Source organism: Notolepis coatsorum (genome assembly GCF_963971535.1).
Source record: "Notolepis coatsorum genome assembly, chromosome: 2".
Taxonomy (NCBI): domain Eukaryota; kingdom Metazoa; phylum Chordata; class Actinopteri; order Aulopiformes; family Paralepididae; genus Notolepis; species Notolepis coatsorum.
Window position 1 is genome coordinate 36,944,093 of NC_140166.1, and position 27,625 is coordinate 36,971,717.

The window sequence follows — 27,625 nt, forward strand, 5'->3', positions numbered from 1 at the left end:
AAAATCAACGTTGTTATTAGATCCATAGCTATAATATTTAATATAGGTTTAGCACTGCAAACACCGGAACTTATCCCCATTGAACAGAGCGCTGGCACACAATGGCCCAACGCCCATAGCGACCCCTGGCGCTGAAAGTGTTAAGGCACACCAAAAGCCTAACCAGAATCTATATAATGATAAGCCAATGTATATTGTGATTTGGGGATGATATCAAGACCTATGACTGATTCAGTTAGAAAACATGCTTTGTTGATCAGAGATTGTAAAAACGGAGAGAACAGTGCAAGTGTGTGGAGGTAATAGACAACTGATTAACAAGTTAAGATATTGTACAGTATTTGTATTTATCTCATATCTGAATTAAACAAGTAGCATGTTCACATCAGTAATGTGATATGCATTACATCATTATTAATCATAATCCAGAATATGTGAGAGGATCTCTTTTAAAAAGGTCATGATCCTGTGGTCCTTACCGTGCAGACCTGAGCGATGCGAGACACTGTGAACTTGTCAATGAAGTCGTACTCTCTGCCCACCTCACTGAAGAAGAAATAGATCTTCTCCTCACTGGGGATGAAACTGGAGCCGATGAAAGTCGGATCTAGAGATGGAAATACCGTAAAAAGTACATATCGTGAAAATATTCATTAGAATATCGCTAGTCATCTGTAAATTAAAAAAACATAACACAACTTTAGTATATATTTCTTTATGTATTCAGAGTAACAAAGTAAACTTTCCTAAAATGTATCCTATTCTTTTTACTCTGGAAATGATGAACCATGATTTAATTTATCCATTACAAGAGACTTCTGGAACAAACCTCCAGCCAACCCAACGTATCATCCAGCTTCAGGTCAACTAACTCACCCTCCAGCCAACCCAACGTATCATCCAGCTTCAGGTCAACTAACTCACCCTCCAGCCAACCCAACGTATCATCCAGCTTCAGGTCAACTAACTCACCCTCCAGCCAACCCAACATATCATCCAGCTTCAGGTCAACTAACTCACCCTCCAGCCAACCCAACGTATCATCCAGCTTCAGGTCAACTAACTCACCCTCCAGCCAACCCAACGTATCATCCAGCTTCAGGTCAACTAACTCACCCTCCAGCCAACCCAACGTATCATCCAGCTTCAGGTCAACTAACTCACCCTCCAGCCAACCCAACGTATCGTCCAGCTTCAGGTCAACTAACTCACCCTCCAGCCAACCCAACGTATCGTCCAGCTTCAGGTCAACTAACTCACCCTCCAGCCAACCCAACGTATCATCCAGCTTCAGGTCAACTAACTCACCCTCCAGCCAACCCAACGTATCATCCAGCTTCAGGTCAACTAACTCACCCTCCAGCCAACCCAACGTATCATCCAGCTTCAGGTCAACTAACTCACCCTCCAGCCAACCCAACGTATCATCCAGCTTCAGGTCTACATGGCTGCCGTTGCTCAGGTGTCTAGATATCACCGGCCAGATCCCTCTGTAGTCCGACACTGTCCCAGTGTACAGCTCTCCATCTGAGGGGGAGAAACACATGAACACACACTGAGCACCCGAGTAAAGAAACTGTATATACACTTTGTGTAAAATGTTTGGAACAGCTACGACTACAGCCGAGTAATACCTAGAATGTACCTACACACTGTTCAAACTTAAAAAGATTAATCGTATTTTTTCATATAAATAGTAATACATTTGATTCATTATTATTATTAATTAACAACAACAAGGTATGTAGCATCAGCATTGTCAAGAAGCTCACATCAAAGTCTGTTGCAGTCGGCAATGCTGTTTAGGGGCCATTATGGGCCACATGTACATTTGTGTAATTCCATAATAAGTATTTATAGGCATTTTAGACTTTCTTTTGGGGGGGGGTTCTTCAATGAGCGCTTATCCTTATCATTAGGGCACATGTATCTTGTGTTTTATTATAAAAGATAAAGCATAGTCTTGACAGAAACAAATTACTTTGTTTATTATCCCAGAGGACAAGTAATGAGTTCCACTACTTGTGACATTAGTTCTATTGCTAAACGAGTCATGAGGCAGAGGACCTTTAACCTTTGGCAATGGGACAGGAAACCAGATGAAGGAAAGGCTGTCTGCACATTACACTGATGAGGGAATTATCACAATTTATACCATGGTCTGGGTAAATACTATTTTCCGATTGGCCGGCAGGTGTGCGTTAAAACCATTTAATGCACACGTAGTTCGGCTCATGTTTAATCACCATTCTAAATCCATCCACTACCCAACATGTAGCCATAGCAACAAGAGCTCAGCTGTCAAAGCTTTACACATTATCAACAGCTGAAAACACTTGTTCAACTTGATAAACTAACGAGGGGAAGGAAGGAAAACACACCAATGGCAAGTGCTCTTATTTTTTTGCTTTTATTTCATATTGTCGGCAAGACCACGGTATAGTCAACTTGTAGATGTGCGTTAAACGTTTTTAAGGCGCTTAGCGGAGGCTCTGCTGCGCATCGGATGGTTCTTGCCACTTCATGCCTTAAAATTGTTTAACGCACATACACTCATTGAATATCCCTTACATATACAGGGCTTTCCCCAGGATTTTCAAACAGGATGATGTCTAACTAGGGGGCGGGGAGGCAAAAAAGATTGCTATAAAGAAAGCCATTTGCTGTAATTTCCTGCAACTTACACTCCTGCACAAACACAAATGTATTTAAGGTTGCACAATAGTTTAACGTTGAACATGAAAACACATGCACACCAAGCATTACCAAAAACTACACTACAACATGTATAGATTATGGCTAGTTTGAATATAATGATTTGGAACACCGGGGGAATAAATAACCAACTCAAACGCAAAAGCGTGCTCACACTGATGAAAAAAGAACAGGTGGACATTGCTCTGCTAAGCGAAACGCACATTCTAGAGAAAGACATAGATAAGTTAGCGGACAACACATATCATAATATTAGTCACTCTTCTATTGGTACGAGAACTCGGGGTGTAGCCATAGTCGTTAAACGTAAGTTGAATATTGAATTAAAGGGAGTATGGTCTGATGTAGAAGGTCGGATAACTATAGCTAAGATTGTACACAAGAACAGGAAAATAGCGTTGGTAGCGGTATACGCCCCAAATTTGTACGAAGAGGATTTCTTCACTACACTAACCAATGCAATGTTAGACATTCCCGATTACTCATTTATAAATAATAGGTGCGGATTTTAATGCCATTTGGAATCCAAGGATGGACAAATCTTACCTCGCCTTTTCCAGCGAACAAAAGAATTCATCTAATGCATTAAAGGATTGGTCGAAGATTACAGGTGTAAATGACTTATGGCTCACACTTAATCCCACGACCCGAAAGTACTCTTGTCGATCTGCGAGACATAACACATTATCCAGAATAGATTATGTCTTTGCATCCCCGAGACTATTTGATAATTATGAAGTGGAAATGATACCCAACGCACTATCAGATCACTGTTATTTACTCCTAAAAGGAACATTTGGTATACTATCTTCCCGAGCCCCAAGATGGCGATTTAACTTGATGCTGCTTAATAACAAGGAATTCATTACACAACTCAAAGAAGCTATTTATTTTTTATTTTTTTTTTAACTTTGGCCATTTCCCTGGCTCTTTTTATACGTTTATCGCATTTATACTTGGTCAAGTTCGACCGACAGAAGCAGGCTGAAAGGGTTCAGATGGGGGGGAAGACACTCTGGGAAAGGCACGGCTGCAGTCCAGGATTCGAACTCGCTCAGCCCCAGATCCGTGACGTGACGGTTGTCCACGGCGCTGAAATAGCACTCGCGGTACGTGGTGAGCTACTGGAGCTCCCCCTCAAAGAAGCTTGTGAAGTGTAATTTCATCTGGCCTCCACCTCCTCCTCCTCCTCCTCCTTCCCTCCTCCTCCGCCTTGTCCTCCTCCTCCTTCCCTCCTCATCTCCCACCTCCTCCTCCTCCTCCTTCCCTCCTCCTCTCCCGCCTCCTCCTCCTCCACCTTCTCCTCCTTCCCTCCTCCTCGTCCACCTCCTTCCCTCCTCCTCCTCCTTCCCTCCTCCTCCTCCTTCCCTCCTCCTCCGCCTTGTCCTCCTCCTCCTTCCCTCCTCATCTCCCACCTCCTCCTCCTTCCCTCCTCCTCTCCCACCTCCTCCTCCACCTTCTCCTCCTTCCCTCCTCCTCCTCGTCCACCTCCTTCCCCCCTCCTCCTCCTCCTCCCCCCCCTCCTCTGTTTGTGAGGTCAGGATTTCTGTTTGGATGTGAAGGGTGGTTTCACATTCTTACTCCTCTGGGGCCCCACAACAGGGTTGATCGTGAAGTCATGTTATCCTTCTCTCAAAAACTGTTAAAACACTACAGTATATCCATTCATTATATTCAGAGCAGGCCAGATAACGCTTGTGTCCAAGGCCGCAGCGCCTCTACCTCCTCAAGGGCCCATCCCATCCGACTCCCCAAATGACCATATAAAGCCAACCCAATCAGAGACAGAGGCGTCTCTATCCCACTGTGTTAAAACACATGACACTTTGCTTTGTCTTCACTTTCACTCTGACAGACCTGTGAATATCCACTCTGACAGACTGAAAGTCCGTCCGTATGGGCGTACTGTATTATTTTCTTTTCCAATAAACCTGTATTGTATTCATTTAACGTAAGTATTCCGGCTGTCATTTCTGCTCCTGTTTCATTTAATTCAGAATACCTGGTTTGCGGTGTGACGCTGTTTTGGACTGCCCGGGGAGAACCTGGTGGTTTGCACGCTGATTTAAGGCCAAACTCTTGTCTCTGTATTTTACTTAAGCATCCCTAGAGACGTCAAAATCCACCACATTCTTGGTGTCTGAAGTGGTGATGCCAACCGATCCTGCCGGTGCAGACGGGCTCTTCATCGCTCTACAACACAGCGACGTCTGGGACAGTGAGGAATTGTCTGTCTGCATCGGCTGGTCGGGACGGCATTCCACGGGCATTACATGCAGCGTCGCGGCGAGTTAGGTAAGCAGGAGTGGGGGGGGGCCGTCTGAATATTGTAATCTACATGTGTTAAGATAAGATAAGATAAGCTACATACGTGACACTGCGAGAAGCTCAACTTTGATATGGGCTTTGGTCACTATCTGTGTTAAGATAAGCTACATACGTGACACTGCGAGAAGCTCAACTTTGTGTGGGCTTTGGTCACTATCTGTGTTAAGATAAGCTACATACGTGACACTGCGAGAAGCTCAACTTTGATATGGGCTTTGGTCACTATCTGTGTTATTGATTACATACGTGACACTGCGAGAAGCTCAACTTTGATATGGGCTTTGGTCACTATCTGTGTTAAGATAAGCTACATATGTGACACTGCGAGAAGCTCAACTTTGTGTGGGCTTTGGTCACTATCTGTGTTAAGATAAGCTACATACGTGACACTGCGAGAAGCTCAACTTTGATATGGGCTTTGGTCACTATCTGTGTTAAGATAAGATAAGCTACATAGGTGACACTGCGAGAAGTCAACCCTGGTTAGGCTTTGGTCACTATATGTATGTGACACTGCGAGAAGTCAACCCTGGTTAGGCTTTGGTCACTATATGTATGTGACACTGCGAGAAGTCAACCCTGGTTAGGCTTTGGTCACTATATGTATGTGACACTGCGAGAAGTCAACCCTGGTTAGGCTTTGGTCACTATATGTATGTGACAATGCGAGAAGTCAACCCTGGTTAGGCTTTGGTCACTATATGTATGTGACAATGCGAGAAGTCAAACCTGGTTAGGCTTTGGTCACTATCTGTGTTATGTGACACTGCGAGAAGTCAACCCTGGTTAGGCTTTGGTCACTATTGATTATGTATGTGACACTGCGAGAAGTCAACCCTGGTTAGGCTTTGGTCACTATATGTATGTGACACTGCGAGAAGTCAACCCTGGTTAGGCTTTGGTCACTATATGTATGTGACAATGCGATTATGTATGTGACAATGCGAGAAGTCAACCCTGGTTAGGCTTTGGTCACTATATGTATGTGACACTGCGAGAAGTCAACCCTGGTTAGGCTTTGGTCACTATATGTATGTGACACTGCGAGAAGTCAACCCTGGTTACTTTGGTCACTATCTGTGTTATTGATTATGTATGTGACAATGCGATAAGTTCAAGGCTTTGGTCACTATCTGTGTTTATCTCTATCATGCTTTTCCAATGTTATACCTGCTCTGCCACTGCACAGCAGTTAGGCATTTTTTTTATTTATTTTTTGGGCTCTATTCCAAGCACTTTTGAATATAAGTGCTATTCAAATGTTCTAAATTCCATAGACACTGTCTTATACAGCTTATTGAGGCACTTGTCTTTCCGCCATCACAGCGTTTGTAATACCAGTGTCCTAAAGTTGGATTTGTCATTCCTTTCATTCCTTTTGATATTTGATTGCATGTTACAACTTGTAACCCCTGGTGGTCACTATTTCCACATGTTTCAACTTGGGCGACAGCTAACTGTAAACAGTTTTTTTCCCCTTTGTTTCCAGCCAGTACAACTATGAGGGATATCCAGACATGTAACACACTGACCATGTTTGAAATTGTTGTTGTTTTTTTTGTGTTTGATTTCTTTTCCTTTGGCCGGCGCAATCTCATTAACGCGACGCATGACATCCAAGATGCAGTATTAATCAATGCTGTCGAACTCAGATCTATGGAATGTGAGGGGGAGGATGGTGCGTTTCTCTCAGCGCAGGAGAAAGAAGATAACGAATATGCACCAGGGCCGTACTTCCCACTGCAGGGCCACGCTGTCCCTGGGCAACCACACCACCTAGGGGCCCCATCTCCACCGGCACACCAGCCACCATACCCATATGAACCCGCAGAGGACGACGACAACTTAATCAGGTTCAGTCCCAAGTCCAACAGGAACCGCCTGCTCAACATCTCGCATGATATGGCAACACCACAGCAGGGCCGGTGCTACGGAAGCGGGGCCCAGGGATCAGGGGAGGCCCTGGGAGGGCAACTGGGACAGGAACTCCAGCTAAGCTCCCTGTGCGATAGCCCCGCCCTGCCACGAAGATAAGAACGCACCGCTGCTGGGATCCACAGGAACCCCTACCACGCACCCCAGTCGGCAATACAAGCCCTTTTGCATAAGTAGGACCTACCCCACCACGCCAACGACGGCCCCGGCCTGTACAAACAACGAATATCCTACCTCCCTACTCCCTGCACCTGGTATGCTGCTGTATTCAACTATGGGGAAGACACCTGACTGCTACTGTACTCAACGGCATCCAGCCTCCTTGCAACAGATATATCGTTCTGTGTGTGAAGGAGTGGGGAAGACACCTGACTGCTACTGTACTCAACGGCATCCAGCCTCCTTGCAACAGATATATCGTTCTGTGTGTGAAGGAGTGGGGAAGACACCTGACTGCTACTGTACTCAACGGCATCCAGCCTCCTTGCAACAGATATATATCGTTCTGTGTGTGAAGGAGTGGGAAGACACCTGACTGCTACTGAGGACGACAACAAGGGAAGCCAGTGTGCATATTAAAAAGTCAAATTTCTGATTTAGATATGGGTACATATTCAGAGTTTGAAAATACTACTTATATTAAGACTGCCATTTTATTTTCTTTGTTCTTTGTTTCCTATTAACTGCTGTCGGCGCTTCGGGTCACTGAGAAGCGCTTTATAAGGCGCCAGCGACCAATCTGTCCCCGGCCTGGGACTCCTCCCCTTTTCAATTTGCACCTGAACTTACTTATTATGTTTTTTTTTTATTCTACCTTATTATGTTTAAAAAAAAAAAAAAATTATTGTACCTAAGGATGCAACATTTTGCAATTACCTGCTTGGAATTATCGTCCTACTTAGCCAAGTATGACATTATGATGTATTAATGTTGATTTGATGTTCTGTATGGTGTCTTGAGACTGTGGTTTAGTGATATTGATGGTTGAAATTACCAGGATGTGCCAAAAATGGCACAAAGTGGGGTAATGTGAAGTGTAATTTCATCTGGCCTCCACCTCCTCCTCCTCCTCCTCCTTCCCTCCTCCTCCGCCTTGTCCTCCTCCTCCTTCCCTCCTCATCTCCCACCTCCTCCTCCTCCTCCTTCCCTCCTCCTCTCCCGCCTCCTCCTCCTCCACCTTCTCCTCCTTCCCTCCTCCTCGTCCACCTCCTTCCCTCCTCCTCCTCCTTCCCTCCTCCTCCTCCTTCCCTCCTCCTCCGCCTTGTCCTCCTCCTCCTTCCCTCCTCATCTCCCACCTCCTCCTCCTTCCCTCCTCCTCTCCCACCTCCTCCTCCACCTTCTCCTCCTTCCCTCCTCCTCCTCGTCCACCTCCTTCCCCCCTCCTCCTCCTCCTCCCCCCCCTCCTCTGTTTGTGAGGTCAGGATTTCTGTTTGGATGTGAAGGGTGGTTTCACATTCTTACTCCTCTGGGGCCCCACAACAGGGTTGATCGTGAAGTCATGTTATCCTTCTCTCAAAAACTGTTAAAACACTACAGTATATCCATTCATTATATTCAGAGCAGGCCAGATAACGCTTGTGTCCAAGGCCGCAGCGCCTCTACCTCCTCAAGGGCCCATCCCATCCGACTCCCCAAATGACCATATAAAGCCAACCCAATCAGAGACAGAGGCGTCTCTATCCCACTGTGTTAAAACACATGACACTTTGCTTTGTCTTCACTTTCACTCTGACAGACCTGTGAATATCCACTCTGACAGACTGAAAGTCCGTCCGTATGGGCGTACTGTATTATTTTCTTTTCCAATAAACCTGTATTGTATTCATTTAACGTAAGTATTCCGGCTGTCATTTCTGCTCCTGTTTCATTTAATTCAGAATACCTGGTTTGCGGTGTGACGCTGTTTTGGACTGCCCGGGGAGAACCTGGTGGTTTGCACGCTGATTTAAGGCCAAACTCTTGTCTCTGTATTTTACTTAAGCATCCCTAGAGACGTCAAAATCCACCACAAGCTCTTATAGTATTCCTACGGGAGAATGCAAACTCGGTGCAAGACCCCAGAATAATATGGATGTCGGTAAAGGGAATGATCAAAGATTTCACTGATAGCTTTTGCTTCAAAATGCGCAAGAATCAATGCACAAAACTGGCTGAGCTGGAAACGCTTTACTCAACGTTATTTAATTCTTTAAAATACAACAACTCAACTCGACTAGAAAATCAAGTTAACGTACTAAAAATAGAGATCAATGCCATATACAGACAACAATCGGAAATACAAATACGCAGCACAAGACAACAGCAGTACTCCCAAGGTTCTAAACCTAGTCACCTAGCCATGCGATTAAGAATTAATGCAAAATTTGCAGATATAACTACCATTAGAGCACAACAAGTACTTGAAACAGACCCTGTAAAAATAAACGATACATTCAAAGAATTCTACTCCGACTTATATAAATCAGAAACGACCTTCGATCAAAACAAAATGGACACATATCTTAATCAAATTATTCTCCCTAAACTTTCAGAGGATGACGCTAAACAGTTAGAAACACCGATCACACTAGAGGAACTCAAGAAGGCCATATCCGAAATGCAAAGTGGTAAGGCTCCTGGAAGAGACGGTATCCCACCAGAAATGTACCTTTCTTGTTGGGACATAATTGGACCCTTATTACTAAATATGATCTTATACTCAGTCAAGGAGGGGAACTTCCATAAGAATGACAATATTGCACTCATAACAGTCCTCCTTAAAAAAGACAAAGACCCCAACGAGTGCGGTAGTTATAGACCTTTAAGCCTCCTCGGAACCGATATCAAACTGTACTCTAAGGTATTAGCCATCAGATTACAAAAGCATATGACGTCTTTAGTTCATCCGGACCAAACTGGCTTCATAAGAGGCCGCCTGATCACTGATAACATAAGACGAATACTGCACGTACTAGATGCCGACAAGGACGACACCATACCTAAGGCGATGCTGTCCCTGGATGCTATGAAAGCCTTTGACAGGCTGGAATGGTCGTATCTATGGGCAGTATTAGAAAGGATGGGGTTAGGAAAAGGATTCATTGATATGATTAAAGTATTATACAAAGACCCATCGGCCATGATTACAACAGGTACAATCATCTCCAAAATCTTTCCGGTATCACGCTCAGCCAGACAGGGTTGCCCTCTTAGTCCCGGACTATTCGATCTATCATTAGAGCCTTTAGCACAATATATAAGACAATCCCAATCCATAGAACCAATCGGAATCAAGGGCACACAACATAAAATTAGTTTATATGCGGACGACGTAATATTATTCATGCAAAACCCCAACACCACATTGCCTCATCTGCTCAAGTTGATTGAGAACTTTGGTGATTTATCGGGATTTAAGATAAATTGGCCGAAGTCGGCTTTCCTTCCACTTAACACCCCTGCAAAAAAAGATATAACCCTCCCAGGAGAGATACCTATGGTAAAACATTTTAGATGCTTGGGTGTGGAAATATTCCCCACCATAAGACAAACGGTGAAGCACAATTACACAAAAATACAAAACAAAATCAAAGACGACCTTGATAGGTGGGCAAAACTTAAAAACTCAGTACAGGCACAGATATCAATAGTTAAGATGGATGTACTACCTAGAATCAACTTCTTCAGTTCAATGCTACCGTTACCCCCTCCAGAGGGTTACTGGAAAAGATTACACTCCTCCACATACAAATTTACTTGGAATAACAAACCACCACGTATAAAAAGATCCACCGCACAGAGAAATAAAGCAGACGGTGGCATGGCATTTCCAGATTTTTTCCACTATTTTAAGGCGTACACATTAAGACCATTGACAACATGGTTTGATCCCCAAGCATTAGTATCCTGGAGAAAATTAGAAGAAAACATAGTAGCCCCACATAGACTGAAGGACATAGCATACACTAAACTACCAATCAAGCACTGTGAACGGAAATTTGGCCCCATAATTACCCATGCGATCCGGATATGGCGTGAAACACAAAAAAAATACCCTAACCCACATAAATGGCACAATCATACTCCCTTATTCAATAACAAGGCACTCTTAATTGAAAAACGACCTATAAGATTCCCTATATGGGAAGAGCAAGGCATACACTCATTAGGGGATGTTTTTAACACAAACAGGGTTTTTGTAGTTATCGAGAAATATGCAAAAAAAATTATCTCACCAAGTCCACATGGCTTTTTTACATACAGTTACGGCTATGTTTGAAGTCTCACGGTGTTCCATTAGACATACCAATTGAACACCACAGATACCACAAATTCTTCTATGAAAGAGAGACATCGAGAGGTTTTGTTTCAGATTTTTATCATCAATTACTAACGTCCTCGTATGAAACCCTCCAACTAGACTCTGCCTGGAGGAGGGATATAACAGACCTGGAAAGTGACTTTGATTGGCAAGGAGCCTGGGCAAATGTCCGACTTACATCAAGGAATGAATGAATGAATGAAAACTTTATTTAACAGATTGCAGAATGGGTACAATACAGTACGGCTCAATACATACAATTGTTAAGGGGATGCAGACCTGAGAAAGACGTTTGTCTTGTTTCCATCAGGGTCCCCCATTTTCAATTCATATAGACATATATGACATACATGACATACAGATAGTCAGTACTGCTACATCTATACATTTATGACATACCAGATTTGCAAATACAGTACTGTTTGTGATACAGAAGGAGTCAAGAAAAGGGAGTATATACATTTGACGTAGAAACTGTACATTGGAGGAGGTTGGGTGGGGGGGGTTGGGTACATTGGGATATTGACAACCATACTGGGTAATTTACATTGGAGGTGGTTGGGGGGGGGGGGGGGGCGGGGGGCACACTGTATAAACAAGTAACACTGTACATTGAGGGGGGGGGGGGAGGAGACACTGTACAAACAAACACAATTGTACATTGAACAGGAACCCGGACCATCAACAAATCAATCTTAACTATATTCACTGGACATACTTGACTCCTATAAGACTGAACAGAATGGGTCTTAAACAAGACTCCAAATGCTCCCAATGTACAAATGGGGACGAAGGGACATTTATGCACATGTATTGGGACTGCCCACCAGTTAAGACATTCTGGAAAGATGTGACCCAACAATTATCAAAACTCGTATCTTGGAATATACCTGTACACCCCTCTGTATTACTATTGAATGATGTTTTTGAGTTTGCAGTAAATCCACAGCTAAAGAGATTGGTTTTATCGGGTATCACAGTAGCTAAAAAGCTGATCGCATCACGCTGGTTTTCAACCGGAAAAAATGTGCCGGAAAGTTTGGTTTCTTACATATCTCGATGTGATTTATCAAGAAATATCTACAGCAAGAATTCTGGGTCTCAATGAATCCAAAATGTCAATGTGGTTAGAAGTGGTGGAGAGAATAAAAGCTAGCTTATAATGGTAGTGTCTGGTTAGGAGCGAGGGATAATGGAGGTACTATCCAAGGAGGGGTCCGGGAGGGGGGGGTTCGAGCTGGAGCATATGTGTGTAGGTTTTTAGATAACAGGTATTAGGGGTATATCCTATATAAGACAATTAACTAAAATGTGATTTCATTGGATGTGCACTGACAACTAATGCTTGTATATCTTATCGTGTGTTGTCATGTTTGTATATGCGTTTGTTTAAAAAATAATAAAAAAATTAAATACAAAGAAAACACATGCACACACGCACACGCACACACACACACACACAGTGGAACAGAGGACTGCGCAATAACATATTAAACAATGATGCCTCTGTTTCTAAGCTGGGTCAAAGCTTTCATAGCAAAAAAATAAAAAAGGTTAAAAAGTTTAAATAAATAAATAAACCATTAACGATGCAGCCTTCTAAGCCGTGCGGTGCAAGGGTAGAGGTCGGAGCTGGACCATCTCTCCTCTGCCGGAGGTGCCCGGGAGGGCTGTGTGTTTCAAACAGCTAGTCTCCAGGTCCCCTACCTTTCCTGACCGCTCCAGGTCCCCTACGGCTTTCCGGCCACAGCTGTCAAGCACTCCAAGGGTAGATCATGGAGCGGAGGACTGGGCCTGTCAAACCGAAACTAAACCAGTGCGGAGGTCTCACCCTGGCCCCCATCCCTCCAGGGAGAGGTCAGGGGGGTTGACAGTCGTCAGGAAAGCAGACTTCATTACTGCCTATGACGATAGTCAAAACCTCCAGCTTCTGGCTTACTGAGACATGGATAACGCCAGATGATTCAACAACACCGGCAGCCTCATCTACAAACTATAACTTCTCTCACACACCACAACCTTCCAGACGTGGTGGAGGCACTGGTCTTTTGACCTCTCCCTCATGGTCTACAAACTCAATATCACTTCCAGCGCTAGCCTGTCACTCTCGAATATCATGCATCCGTCTCTAATCCATTCAATCTCACCATTGTTACTCTCTATCGCCCTCCAGGTCCCCTGGACATGCTTCTAAGCTCTTTTCCAGAAGATGGCACTCCCCTCCTCCTAATGGGCGATTTCAACCTGCCTGACTCGTCTCAGTCAGACACAGTGGTCTCTCTCCTACAATCCTTTGACCTGACTCCCACTGTCATGCTTCCCACTCACAAAGCTGGTAGCTCCTTGGATCTCATATTCCCCCGTAACTCCACATGTATCAGACTACTTCAGACTAACTCTTATGCTTAACCCCAAACCATCCGCCCCAACCCAACCCATCTAAGTCAGGCGCACCCTGCGCTCCCTATCCCCCTCCACCCTCTCCTCCGACATCCTGTCCGCTCTACCTTTGAGTGAGACTTTCTCTGTTCTCCCCACAGATACGGCAACCTCCACCCTCCTCTCAACCTCCTTCGACAAGCTCTGTCTCCTCGCCGAGAATCCTGCCCGCCGTTCCCCACCCAGTACATGGCTGTCGTGCATGCAGTGAGAGAAGAAAGACAGGTCCTGAGAGCGGCCAAGAGGTAGTATAGAAAGTCAGACCTCACTGGTGACATCACCACCTATCACAACCTTGTTAGCTTTCTCCAAAACCATTACTACTGCCAAAGCTTCTTTCTTTCACCATAAGAGGCCTCGGCTAAGAACCTTTGCAAACTGTTCTCCCTCCTCACTCCTGCTCCACCCCCTCCAACCTCCTCTCTCTCTGACTCAACTCTTCCTCTCTTTTCCTCCCCGTCATCCGACATCTCCGCCTGGATGATGACCAACCACCTCAAGCTGAACCTAAGCAAAACAGAATTGCTTCACCTGCCGGCCAAACCCTCCCCGCTGACCAACCATTCCATCACAGTGGAAAATTTAGCCGTGGCCTCGTCCCCGACCACCAAGAACCTTGGCATAGTCCTTGCCGATCGGCTGAACTTCTCAGCTCACATCGCCTCAATGACCAGAACCTACAGATTCCTCCTGAGCAATGTCAGAAGGATCCGCCCCTTCCTGACAAAAGAAGCCACTCAACTCCTTGTCCAATCAACAGTCATGTCTCGCCTCAACTACCGCAATGCACTGCTCGCTGGTCTGCCGACCACCGCCACCAAGACTCTTTAACTCATTCAGAATGCAGCCACCCATCTGATCTCCAACCTACCAATGTCAGCCCATGTTACCCCACGTCTTAGGGACCTGCACTGGCTCCCCATCGCCGCACGAATCCGCTTCAAGCTCCTTGACCTGGCATATCGCGCAGCGAAGAAACGGCTCCCGCGTCCGCCTACCTCCGGTCAATGGTCTTTAATTACACACCCTCAAGACCCCTCAGCTCTACATCTTCTGGCCGCCTCAGATCCACTCCTATCCGAGGGTCATCAAAGAGAAGCCACCTATTCTCTGTCCTCGCTCCACAATGGTGGAACGAACTTCCCACCATAGTTAGGACAGCTGAAACCCGACCAATCTTTCAAAGTCGACTAAAAACACACTTCTTCAATCAATATCTGATGTCTTATACTATCATGCACTCTTCCTATTATACTAATATGTCTTTACTAATGCCAGGGCTTGACATTAAGGCTTGTCCTATTGTCAGGGACAAGTTAAAAAAAAATGGTCGGACAAGCATAATAGAATTTAACTTGTCCGACCGGACAAGTAAAAAAAAAATATATATATATATATATATATATATATATTCCCCAAACGAATAGTAACGGTATTCCATCTGATCAGAAAGTGCCTGTCTCACAGTGTCACACTAGAAATTCTCAATCTCTGTACGTCAATATTACTTGTCCTGGACAAACAGCGAGCGTCTTCTGAGTGCTCGCTTAGTTGACACTGACAGTGGCACGAGACCCGCGAAAATATCAGAATGTTTTATAGAATGTTTAATAAAAGTTCCCGCGATACTGGCCATTCTCTCAGTCAAGGGAGCACTCGCAAACATGCTGTGCTACAGTATTTGAAGAGGATAACGTTAAACACAGCAGAAGATGGAGAACAGACAGACTGACCAACAGGGAACTGCATCCAACCCTAGTACAACCCTTGAGTCTAAGGTAAGGACACATTAAAATCACAGAGGTGTAATGTTAGTCTATTGGAACTGTATACAGTAGTCGGCTGCTAGTTAGCATTCTAGCTTGATAGTGGGCTGCTTGCTAGCTAATGTTAGCCCTGTGTGTGAAAACACTTTACACAGCAGTAATAGCCAACAGTTGAGCAGTTGATTTGCTCAAAGCAGCCCGCCCCTTGTTAGCTAGGTGTATCTGTTATATTGACGAGGCTTGACAACCGAGGTTCAAATTTAACTTCACATTTATTGGCTGTTCGTTTACACGTCATTAATGCATCGGAGTCCAGCGTACAACTGTGTTTGTCTTGACTTCCGGACCTAGTGTGACGCACTTGTGATCACTCAAATACGGCATCCAAGACGCAAACCCAATTCATCACAGTGTCTGTTGTATGACTACGCTGCCACCGAAAATGCCAGTTTGGATTTCTGTACTTTTCACTACATGTTTTATTACTTCATAAACTACCCCATCAGTCCTTACAAGAATAGAGTTGCAAATATCCATAATAATCTACAAGACATCATTAACACTAACAATATATATTTTTTTATTTGTATGTCATAATGATTGTGAAATATTTCCACTTGGGAGCCTTTTCACTAAATCAATTAATTTTCCCTTTCTCTACAGAAACAAAGACTGAGGCAACTGACTGAGATTTGATTCTCTCTCTCTCTCTCAAAAAGTTAATGTCAAGCCCTGTACTATGCACTCAACACTGCAGCACCCAAGTTCCAGCAGATGAACATTGTTACTCAGTTGTAAGAGTTGTACCCTTCCTGCTGACTTGTCGTACAGAACTTGTAAGTCGCTTTGGATAAAAGAGTCAACTAAATAACTAAATGTAATAAACAAGAAATTCGTCTATGGAGAAGCCTCAGACTTTATACCTGATAACATCATACGTTTGAGTTTTAGCACTCTATGTATTGGATTCAGTTTTCACAGATACTTCGGATTGTCTAGACTTAGATCATAGGAACCCTTTAACACTATGTGGACCGTCCACGAGTTAACTCGTGATTCGATTCCACCCGTTGAGGACCAGAGCCACGAGTTAACTCGTGGCGAGTTGTTATTGTTTTATTCCATATTTATAACGCTATTAACGTCCGCGATCGACATGTAGGACCTACCCACATTTTAGATTTTCGAAACATGCAATACCGGCCAGATCTGCTTAGGGGCACCATCGCTCCACTGCAGTATCATTGAGGGCGATTGAAAAAATTATTCTTTTCACTGTCTGTGGGCGTTTCATATGAGCCTCGGTTCCAAACGAAGACCCTCCATCTTTGATCCCGTTACCGAACACATATTTCAGCCTGGAATAATGGGATTTATGATTAGCCAATGGACATATCGATCTACCAGATTCCGATGACTAATGACGAAATGCTGCCGGCGATCACATGGCCTGACGGTAGGATACTATTCCCCCAAATTACAGCTGGATTGGACATTGTTTTAAAACCTAACGTGATCGATCAGTGACATTGGCTACCTGAACGCACACTGTATTGCTAATCAATAATACTAATCGGCGTTCCCTGCCGCCCCCATTTCATCCATAGATGCTCTGTAATAGTCCGGATGCTATGCAGTTTGTTTTATTTCATTCGTATATATACAGCAGAAATGGCGTTTGATATAACGGCGCCAACGTTTAGCCTATTATCTAGCTCCCCAGAAAAAAGACGAGACGAAAAGTGCGATAAACCATATATTCACGACGCTATAAAATGACAACCAACCGATGGATTTTTATTTTCTTTAAGCCATTATGAAGGCACGGTTTATGCACTCAAGTGACAATGAGAATGGACAGATAGCAATACTATAAATTATATATATAGCTCTTAGAAAGTACATCGGTTTGTAAACAAACCTCTGTCCTCTGGCCTATAAATCGGCGCAAGACTGTGGTCGCCAAAGTGTTAAACTGTATTTCTACAAGGTGCAAAACCCCAAATCTCCAGCCAGTCCAGGTCTAGTATGTTCCCACTCCATTAGCTGTGGTGTGGTTGTCTGAGTGGGGTCTTACCCACGGTGATGGCGGTGTTGCGTTGGTAGGGGTCATAGGGGCAGCGACCTCGGCCCTCCTCTTGCTTGCCGTTAGGGTTGGTCATCAACATTGTGTCAGAGTTCTGGAGCGGTAAGAAAAGAGAAACAACAGGGTTACGCCGATGACCTTATACTGTATGAAGTCAAACAAGAGCGGTTATTAACACTTTTTTTTTTGTATTTTATTTTTTTATTATTTTTTAAACAAACATATAAACAAACATGACAACACACGATAAGATATACAAGCATTAATTGTCAGGGCACATCCAATGAGATCACATTTTAGTTAGTTGTCTTATATAAGATATACCCCTAATAGCTGTTATCTAAAAAACCTACACACATATGCTCCAGCTCGAACCCCCCCCTCCCGGACCCCACCTTGAGAAGTACCTCCACTATCCCTCGCACCTAACCAGACACTACCATTATAAGCTAGCTTTTATTCTCTCCACCACTTCTAACCACATTGACATTTTGGATTCATTGAGACCCAGAATTCTTGCTGTAGATATTTCTTGGTAAATTACATCGAGATATGTAAGAAACCAAACTTTACGGCACATTTTTTCCGGTTGAAACCAGCGTGATGCGATCAGCTTCTTAGCTACTGTGATACCCGATAAAACCAATCTCTTTAGCTGTGGATTCACTGCAAACTCAAAAACATCATTCAATAGTAATACCGAGGGGTGTACAGGTATATTCCAAGATACGAGTTTTGATATTTGTTGGGTCACATCTTTCCAGAATGCCTTAACTGGTGAGCAGTCCCAATACATGTGCATAAATGTCCCTTTGTCCCCATTTGTACATTGGGAGCATTTGGAGTCTTGTTTAAGCCCCATTCGGCACAGTCTTATAGGAGTCAAGTATGTCCTGTGAATATAGTTAAGATTGATTTGTTGATGATCCGGGTTCCTTGATGTAAGTCGGACATTTGCCCAGGCTCCTTGCCAATCAAAGTAATTTTCCAGGTCTGGTACTGTATATCCCTCCTCCAGACAGAGTCTAGTTGGAGGGTTTCATACGAGGACGTTAGTAATTGATGATAAAATTCTGAAACAAAACCTCTCGATGTCTCTCTTTCGTAGAAGAATTTGTGGTATCTGTGGTGTTCAATTGGTCTGTCTAATGGAACACCGTGAGACTTCAAACATAGCTGTAACTGTTTGTGAAAAAGCCATGTGGACTTGGTGAGATACATTTTTTTGCGTATTTCTTTATCACTACAAAAACCCTGTTTGTTAAAAACATCCCCTAATGAGTGTATGCCTTGCTCTTCCCATATAGGGAATCTTATAGATCGTTTTCCAATTAAGAGTGCATTGTTATTGAATAAGGGAGTATGATTGTGCCATTTTTGTGGGTTAGGATTTTTTTTTTGTGATTCACGCCATATCCGGATCGCATGAGTAATTATGGGGCCAAATTTTCGTTCACAGAGCTTGATTGGTAGTTTAGTGTATGCTATGTCCTTCAGTCTATGTGGGGCTACTATGTTTTCTTCTAATTTTCTCCAGGATACTAATGCTTGGGGGTCAAACCATGTTGTCAATGGACTTAATGTGTACGCCTTAAAATATAGGAAAAAATCTGGAAATGCCATGCCACCATCTGCTTTATTTCTCTGTGCGGTGGATCTTTTTATACGTGGTGGTTTGTTATTCCAAATAAATTTGTATGTGGAGGAGTGTAATCTTTTCCAGTAACCCTCTGGAGGGGGTAACGGTAGCATTGAACTGAAGAAGTTGATTCTAGGTAGTACATCCATCTTAACTATTGATATCCGTGCTTGTACTGTGTTTTTAAGTTTTGCCCATCTATCAAGGTCGTCTTTGATTTTGTTTTGGATTTTTGTGTAGTTGTGCTTCACCGTTTGTCTTATGGTGGGGAATATTTCCACTCCCAAGCATCTGAAATGTTTTACCATCGGTATCTCTCCTGGGAGGGTTGTATCTTTTTTTGCAGGGGTGTTAAGTGGAAGGAAAGCCGACTTCGGCCAATTTATCTTAAATCCCGATAAATCACCAAAGTCCTCAATCAACTTGAGCAGATGAGGCAATGTGGTGTTGGGGTTTTGCATGAACAATATTACGTTGTCCGCATATAAACAAATTTTTTGTTGTGTGCCCTTGATTACGATTGGTTCTATGGATTGGGATTGTCTTATATATTGTGCTAAAGGCTCTAATGATAGATTGAACAGTCCGGGACTAAGAGGACAACCCTGTCTGGCAGAGCGTGATACCGGAAAGATTTTGGAGATGATTGTGCCTGTTGTAATCATGGCCGCTGGGTCTTTGTATAATACTTTAATCATATCGATGAATCCTTTTCCTAACCCCATCCTTTCTAGTACTGCCCATAGATACGACCATTCCAGCCTGTCAAAGGCTTTCATAGCATCCAGGGACAGCATCGCCTTAGGTATGGTGTCCTCCTTGTCGGCATCAAGTACGTGCAGTATTCGTCTTATGTTTTCAGTGATCAGGCGGCCTCCTATGAAGCCAGTTTGGTCCGGGTGAACTAAAGAAGTCATATGCTTTTGTAATCTGATGGCTAATACCTTAGAGTACAGTTTGATATCGGTTCCGAGGAGGCTTAAAGGTCTATAACTACTGCACTCGTTGGGGTCTTTGTCTTTTTTAACTCTTTCAGTGCCACGCCTGGTTTTCCGTTTTACCGCTTGAATGCCACCATCGGCGCCAATGTTAACGTTAATATCGCCTAATCTATGTTTAAAATTATGGCTATGTGTCTAATCTGCCCATCGCATTATCAAAGACTATTTTCCAGTCAGTGCTGTGAAGACAGATTGTTTTTTTATCGCGTCGTTTCCATTTCAGAGCAGTTAGAAAAGCCCCCGTTTTGATATAAAAAACAGCTCATTCTGGAGCATTCTATGAAAATCGTCTTTTAGTGGAATATTCCACAACGTTGATATTCGTCTGCCTTTTTATGAATCGTTTTCAAATAAACGCTATCAATATTATACGTGCACGCAAGCACATTACGGCCGCGCACTGATAATCGCCCCGTTGATTTCCTCTCGGACTTTTACAGTGAAACCGAAAGAAGACATTTCACAAAACAGCTTATAACTTCATCAAACTTACTCCGATTATCCTACCACTGATAACATAGAGTCCTTACCTGACATCAGATGGTATCCAACTGGTATATTCCAATTCCTGATCACCATTCTAAAAAATCGATACGTGTATGGATCCAACGCGACACAGTAGATCTCTATGATCCGCGGGGATCTGAGGCTCCAGAATGAACTGTGGTAACCCCGGCTGGATCAGTGAACTGGAAAATGTGGAGTACCGGATTTTTTTCCCCAATCATTTTCATTGAGTCCATTCCAAAATCACTTATGTCATCTGGGAGACGACAGGGGGCGCTTTTTTCCACAGTGATCGTCGGCGCCCCTCGGCTATACTCGGGTAGGCTCGGGTGATGCAATAATTTTTCAGATCGCAAAAAAATAAAAATCAGAGAAATCTCGTGAGTGGCTAGCAACCACCTATAAAAAAACACGAGAAATCTCGTGAGTGGCACTGAAAGAGTTAAGGAGGACTGTTATGAGTGCAATATTGTCATTCTTATGGAAGTTCCCCTCCTTGACTGAGTATAAGATCGTAATAAGGGGCCAATTATGTCCCAACAAGAAAGGTACATTTCTGATGGGAAACCGTCTCTTCCAGGAGCCTTACCACTTTGCATTGCGGTTATGGCCTTCTTGAGTTCCTCTAGTGTGATCGGTGTTTCTAACTGTTTAGCGTCATCCTCTGAAAGTTTAGGGAGAATAATTTGATTAAGAAATGTGTCCATTTTGTTTTGATCAAAGGTCGTTTCTGATTTATATAAGTCGGAGTAGAATTCTTTGAATGTATCGTTTATTTTTACAGGATCTGTTACAAGTACTTGTTGTGCTCTAATGGTAGTTATTGATCTCTATTTTTAGTACGTTAACTTGATTCTCTAGTCGAGTTGAGTTGTTGTATTTTAGAGAATTAAATAACGTTGAGTAAAGCGTTTCCAGCTCAGCCAGTTTTGTGCATTGATTCTTGCGCATTTTGGAGGAAAAGCTATCCGTGAAATCTTTGATCATTCCCTTTACCGACATCCATATTATTCTGGGGTCTTGCACCGAGTTTGCATTCTCCCGTTGGAATACTATAAGAGCTTCTTTGAGTTGTGTAATGAATTCCTTGTTATTAAGCAGCAATGAGTTAAATCGCCATCTTGGGGCTCGGGAGGATAGTATACCAAATGTACCTTTAAGGAGTAAATAACAGTGATCTGATAGTGCGTTGGGTATCATTTCCACTTCATAATTATCAAATAGTCTCTGTGATGCAAAGACATAGTCTATTCTGGATAGTGTGTTATGTCTCGCAGATCGACAAGAGTACTTACGGGTTGTGGGATTAAGTAACCGCCATAAGTCATCTACACCTGTAATCTTCGACCAATCCTTTAATGCCTTCGATGAATTCTTTTGTTCGCTGGAAAAGGCGAGGTAAGATTTGTCCATCCTTGGGTTCCAGATGGCATTAAAATCCGCACCTATTATAAATGTGTAATCGGGAATGTCTAACATTGCATTGGTTAGTGTAGTGAAGAAATCTTCTTCGTACAAATTTGGGGCGTATACCGCTACCAACGCTATTTTCCTGTTCTTATGTTCAATCTTAGCTATAGTTATCCGACCTTCTACATCAGACCATACTCCCTTTAGTACAATATTCAACTTACGTTTAACGACTATGGCTACACCCCGAGTTCTCGTACCAATAGAAGAGTGACTAATATTATGGTATGTGTTGTCCGCTAATTTATCTATGTCTTCTCTAGAATGTGCGTTTCGCTTAGCAGAGCAATGTCCACATGTTCTTTTTTCATCAGTGTGAGCACGCTTTTGCGTTTGAGTTGGTTATTTATTTCCCCGGTGTTCCATATCATTATATTCAAACTAGCCATAATCTATACATGTTGTATTGTAATTTTTGGTAATGCTTCTAGAGTGCGAGGCAATAATAGATATACATCCCACTAGTGAGGTCCCGTTGAGAGCCGAGCTTAAAAACATACATATATACAAATAAAAATCCCCTACCCTTCCCTCCCGAGTCGTATAGGATTGTGTTCCATGAACACAACCTTTGCGTATGACTCCCTCCCTTGCACCACCGGATATCCCAGAATGATCCAATTATCCTTAACATTCCTATGTATACCATAGGATCTAACACTCTAAATTCTACCATAAGTAGAATGTCGACTGTGGCTTGGCCACTTTCCCGTAAAATTAAAATTAAAATAAGATAAAACTAAAAATAAAGACCAAAAATAAGCTTCAATTGTCATTATTATTTTATTAACACTTTGAGTGCCACGGACGAGATATATCGTTATTTCATGCCAACCGTTGAGTGCCAGGAACGAGATATGACGTTTTTTTAATCGTTATTTTTTTTATTAGCAATTTCCATTCATATTTAATCAATCTAGCCTCAAATTACCAGTGGGGATCTGTCTGAACTCGAATAGGGAAAATACCGCCCCCTATCGTCTCCTGGATGGTAATGCACGCATTGGAATGGACTCAATGAAAATGTATGAGAAAAGAAAAATCCGGAATCCACATTTTACTCCTCAGGCAAGTAACCCGAGCCGATCGGACTCTTTGTGGAGCCTCAGAACAGCGGAGAATGTGTGTTTACAGTACCCAGCGTTGGATCAATAAACGCGATCGATATTTGGAATGGCGATCAGGAATTGGAATAATCTGATCTGAGGTAAGGAATCTATTTTACCAGTATTTGGATAATCAGAGCTATTTTCACCTATATATCATTGTGTGCCATATGTGTGTATGTGTGTGTGTGTGTGTGTGTGCGATCAGGAAATAAGAGAATCTATTTTGCGTGCATAAGTACACATACTATCGATAATCTAGCGTTTATTTGAAAACGATTCATAAATAGGCGAAAAAATTACGTGTATTGTGTATTACAGTAAAGGGCGTATATCACAGAATCTTCTGAAATCTTCTGGAAGTTTCAAGAAACGAGCGTTTTTCAAAATGGTATAAAACGGAAATGAACAGATTAAAAAACAATCCGTTTCGACAATGTTGACTGCAAACAAGTCATTGATAAGCGACGGCCAAATTAGACACATAGCCATAATTTAAGATATAGTTTATGCGTTCGCAAATATGAGAGCTCTATCATTGAAGTGGGTGGCGGCATTCAAGGGGGTAAATAGGAAACGGAGGCCGGCACTGAAAGTGTTAACACAGTAAGGGCTCTACATGCTACCGTGACGCGACTGCAACGCGACTGCAACACAACATGTTGCAGAGGGTGTTGTAGAGTATGTTGCGAGGATGTTGCGTACCTTTCACCCAAATCTAATCTGAACAACCGTTGCGTTGATGTTGCGTAGCATTGATTGGTTGGTTAGTGAATAGGGGCGGGGCTGTCATAGAATAATATTGGTCCCGCAGGCAGGAATACTATCCTCGAGTTAACGTAATTTATACAAATGGAAGTATTGATTTCGCCGTAACGAATCATTAAAAGAATATACCGTTAACTGGAATATGTTAGTTTCTTACACATATGTTGGATTATGTAATTGGTTTGTCATGAATTAAGCGGTGGTTATCCTATAGCCGATATTATGTACATTTCAACAAAGTGGAGCCGCAGGGGACTTCCATAGCATACGCCTTCAAATCCTCTTACCTTGACGACAGGGATTAAAGCAAAAAAAAATGTCCTGACTGAATTTCAGGCCAAATCATATTCTTATTTTAACCTCCACGGTATTTTTTTTTTTAAATAGCGTTAGCATTTTAAGGGAGCCTACTTGTAGAGCCTACTGTCCTGACTGTGACTATAGACCCTACTGTTGTGGTTGTTGTGCCAGGCAGGGAGGCTGTGTGCTGGAGAGCATGAATGCAAGTCTTGTGGCTAGCTTCTGATTGATGGCGAGCTAGCACCGCTTTCCCATTACTTTGAACCATGAACTAAAGGGCTTGTTATCATACAAACAAGCGACTAAACACGTTTCGCAATTATGCCACAACAACAATGGACAGTCTACTCCCCACAGTTTGTATATATTTTTTACCACCCACCCACCCCCTCCTAATGTACAGTCTCCTCCTCATCATATGTATATATTTACTGTTAGGATCTCTGGGTAACAGTACTGTATATTTGCATATCGTATATGTGACAAATGTAACAGTACTATATACCTGTAAGTCATGTATGTCCCTATGTCATAAATGTCATGATGTCATGTATGTTGTGTATGTCATAAATGTCACTATGAATTGAAAATGGGGGACCCTGATGATGTAAACAAGACAAACATCTTTCTCTGGTCTGTATCCCCTTAACAATTGTGTGTATTGCTACTGGATTTACCAGATCCAGAGTGAATGAATGAATGAAAACTTTATTTAATACACGAGACCCTCTTCCTGGGACCAAGTAAGGTTTCGTCGATAATCCAATGTACAGTTACCCCCCCCCCCACCCAACCACCTCCAATGTACAGTCCCCCCACCCCACCTACCCAACCTCCTCCAATGTACAGTACTGTATTTGTAAATCTGGTATGTCATAAATGTATAGATGTATTCAAGATTCAAGATTCAAGATTCAAGAGTTTTAATTGTCACGGTATACAGGTATACAATGAAATGCGGCTGGTCTTGCCCGCGACGATGTGCAATACAGTGGTACAACATATAATAGAATCCAATAAAATACAGTGGTACAACATATTAATAGAATCCAATAAACCAGTGCAATAAACAGGTACATGGTGTGCCATCTCGGTATCTGTACATTAGTATTTACAGAGCATATAGGACATGCTAGTTAGCTTTAGTAGTGCAATACACTGTTCCTGAAGTTATACTACTTTAAGTGGCCTTTCCTCTGGCCATAAGTGTGCGTGTGTGCGGCATGAGTGTTAAAGTGGCTGCTAGTGTGTGAGCGTGCTCAGCGTGCGTGTCGTGTATGTACTTGTGTGTGGATAGTTCAGTTTCTGTGTCTCTCAATGTTCATTGTTCAAGGCTCTGATGGCCTGGGGGAAGAAGCTTAGCCTAAGCCTCTCCGTCTTAGTCTCTAGAATTCGCAGGCGTCTGCCTGACCTCAGCAGCTGGAACAGGCTGTTATTGGGGTGGTGGGGGTCTTTCATTATCCTGCAGGCTCTGGATTTGCACCTCTTGTTGTATAGAGCCTGCAGGGGAGGTAGCGCAATACCCGTGGTACGCTCGGCTGAGCGCACCACACTCTGTAGGGCCTTCTTGTCCTGTGCCGTGCTGTTCCCATACCAGGCAGTGATGTTTCCGGTCAAGATGCTCTCTACAGCTCCTGAGTAGAAGGACTGGAGTATCTTCCCCGATACTCTGAACTTCCTTAACTGTCTCAGGTGGTAGAGGCGCTGCTTCGCTTTCTTTACTACTGTGCCTATGTGTGTTGACCATGTCAGGTCCTCTGAGATGTGGACCCCCAGGTACTTGAAGCTGCTCACCCTGTCCACGGTAGCCCCGTTAATCCTCAGTGGTGTGTGTGTCTCCCGCTGTCCTCTCCTATAATCCACGATCAGCTCCTTGGTTTTACCAATGTTCAGGAGCAGGCTGTTGTCCTGGCACCAACGTTCCAGTACCTCAACCTCCTCCCGGTAGGCCTTCTCGTCGTTGTCCGAGATTAGCCCCACCACCACCGTGTCGTCGGCGAACTTCACAATGGAGTTGGAGCTGAACTTGGCCACACAGTCGTGTGTGTAGAGTGAGTACAGCAGGGGGCTTAGAACACAGCCCTGGGGGGACCCGATGCTCAGGGTGATGGTGTTGGAGGTCTGACCCCCCACCCTGACCGCCTGGGGTCTTTCACTCAGAAAGTCCAGTACCCAGGCGCTCAGGGCGGAGCTCAGGCCTAGCTCGATCAGCTTGTCCACCAGTCTGGTGGGGACTATGGTGTTGAACGCTGAGCTGTAGTCAATGAACAACAGTCTCACATAGCCCCCCTTCTGACGGTCAAGGTGGGAGAGAGTGCTGTGCAGTACCTGGGAGACCGCGTCATCAGTGGACCTGTTTGTCCTGTATGCAAATTGCATAGGGTCCATATCACTGGGGAGAGAGGCACAAATGTGGTCCTTGACCAGCCTCTCGAAACATTTCATGACCACAGAGGTGAGTGCCACCGGTCTGTAATCATTTGGACATGTTGGGGAGGGTTTCTTCGGTACAGGGATGATGTAGCAGTATGTAGCAGTATTGTCTATCTGTATGTCATGTGTGTCATATATGTTATGATTAATTGAAAATGGGGGACCCTGATGTAAACAAGACGAAAGTATTTCTCTGGTCTGCATCCCCTTAACAATTGTGTGTATTGAGCTGTACTGTATTGTACCCATTCTGCAATCTGTTAATAAAATGTTCAATCAATCAATATTTAACAGATTGCAGAATGGGTACAATACAGTATGGCTCAATACACACAATTGTTACTTTCACTGCCACACACGAGATATCTCGGGTTTCCGATAGTTATGTTGAAAGCCACTCACGAGATTTCTCGGATTTAAAAAAAAAAAAAAAATTTAGCGATCTGAAATCATATTGCATCACGTGAGCCTACCCGAGTATACCTGAGCACTGCCGGCGATCATATGTGGAAAAAAGAGCCCCCTATCGTCTCCCAGATGACATAAGGGATTTTGGAATGGACTCAATGAAAATGGATGGGGAAAAAAATCCGGTACTCCACATTTTCCAGTCCACTGATCCAGCCGGGGTTACCACAGTTCATTCTGGAGCCTCTCAGCCCCGTGGAATCATGTGTATTGTATCACGTTGGATCCATACACTTATCGATTTTTTCTAATGGTGATCAGGAATTGGAATATACCAGTTGGATACCATCTGATGTCAGGTAAGGAATCTATGTTATCAGTGTTAGGATAATCAGACTAATTTTGATGAAGATATAGGCTGTTT

The 27,625-nt window shown here is 43.4% G+C and overlaps 1 protein-coding gene across 3 annotated transcripts in view; it reads right to left on the reverse strand.

The window, feature by feature from the left end:
• sema4ab (sema domain, immunoglobulin domain (Ig), transmembrane domain (TM) and short cytoplasmic domain, (semaphorin) 4Ab) overlaps positions 1-27,625 on the reverse strand; it is a 190,621-nt gene that overhangs the window by 39,254 nt on the left and 123,742 nt on the right. For all 3 annotated transcript variants that reach the window (XR_014619381.1, XM_084307497.1, XM_084307496.1), the window contains exons 6-8: positions 17,561-17,663; positions 1,405-1,527; positions 480-607 (exon numbers count right to left, since the gene is read on the reverse strand). Coding sequence is in view for 2 of the 3 variants with exons in the window: in XM_084307497.1 (XP_084163623.1) it covers positions 480-607; positions 1,405-1,527; positions 17,561-17,663 (354 nt within the window). In the remaining variant the exon portion in view is untranslated. The remainder of the gene's footprint in view (positions 1-479; positions 608-1,404; positions 1,528-17,560; positions 17,664-27,625) is intronic.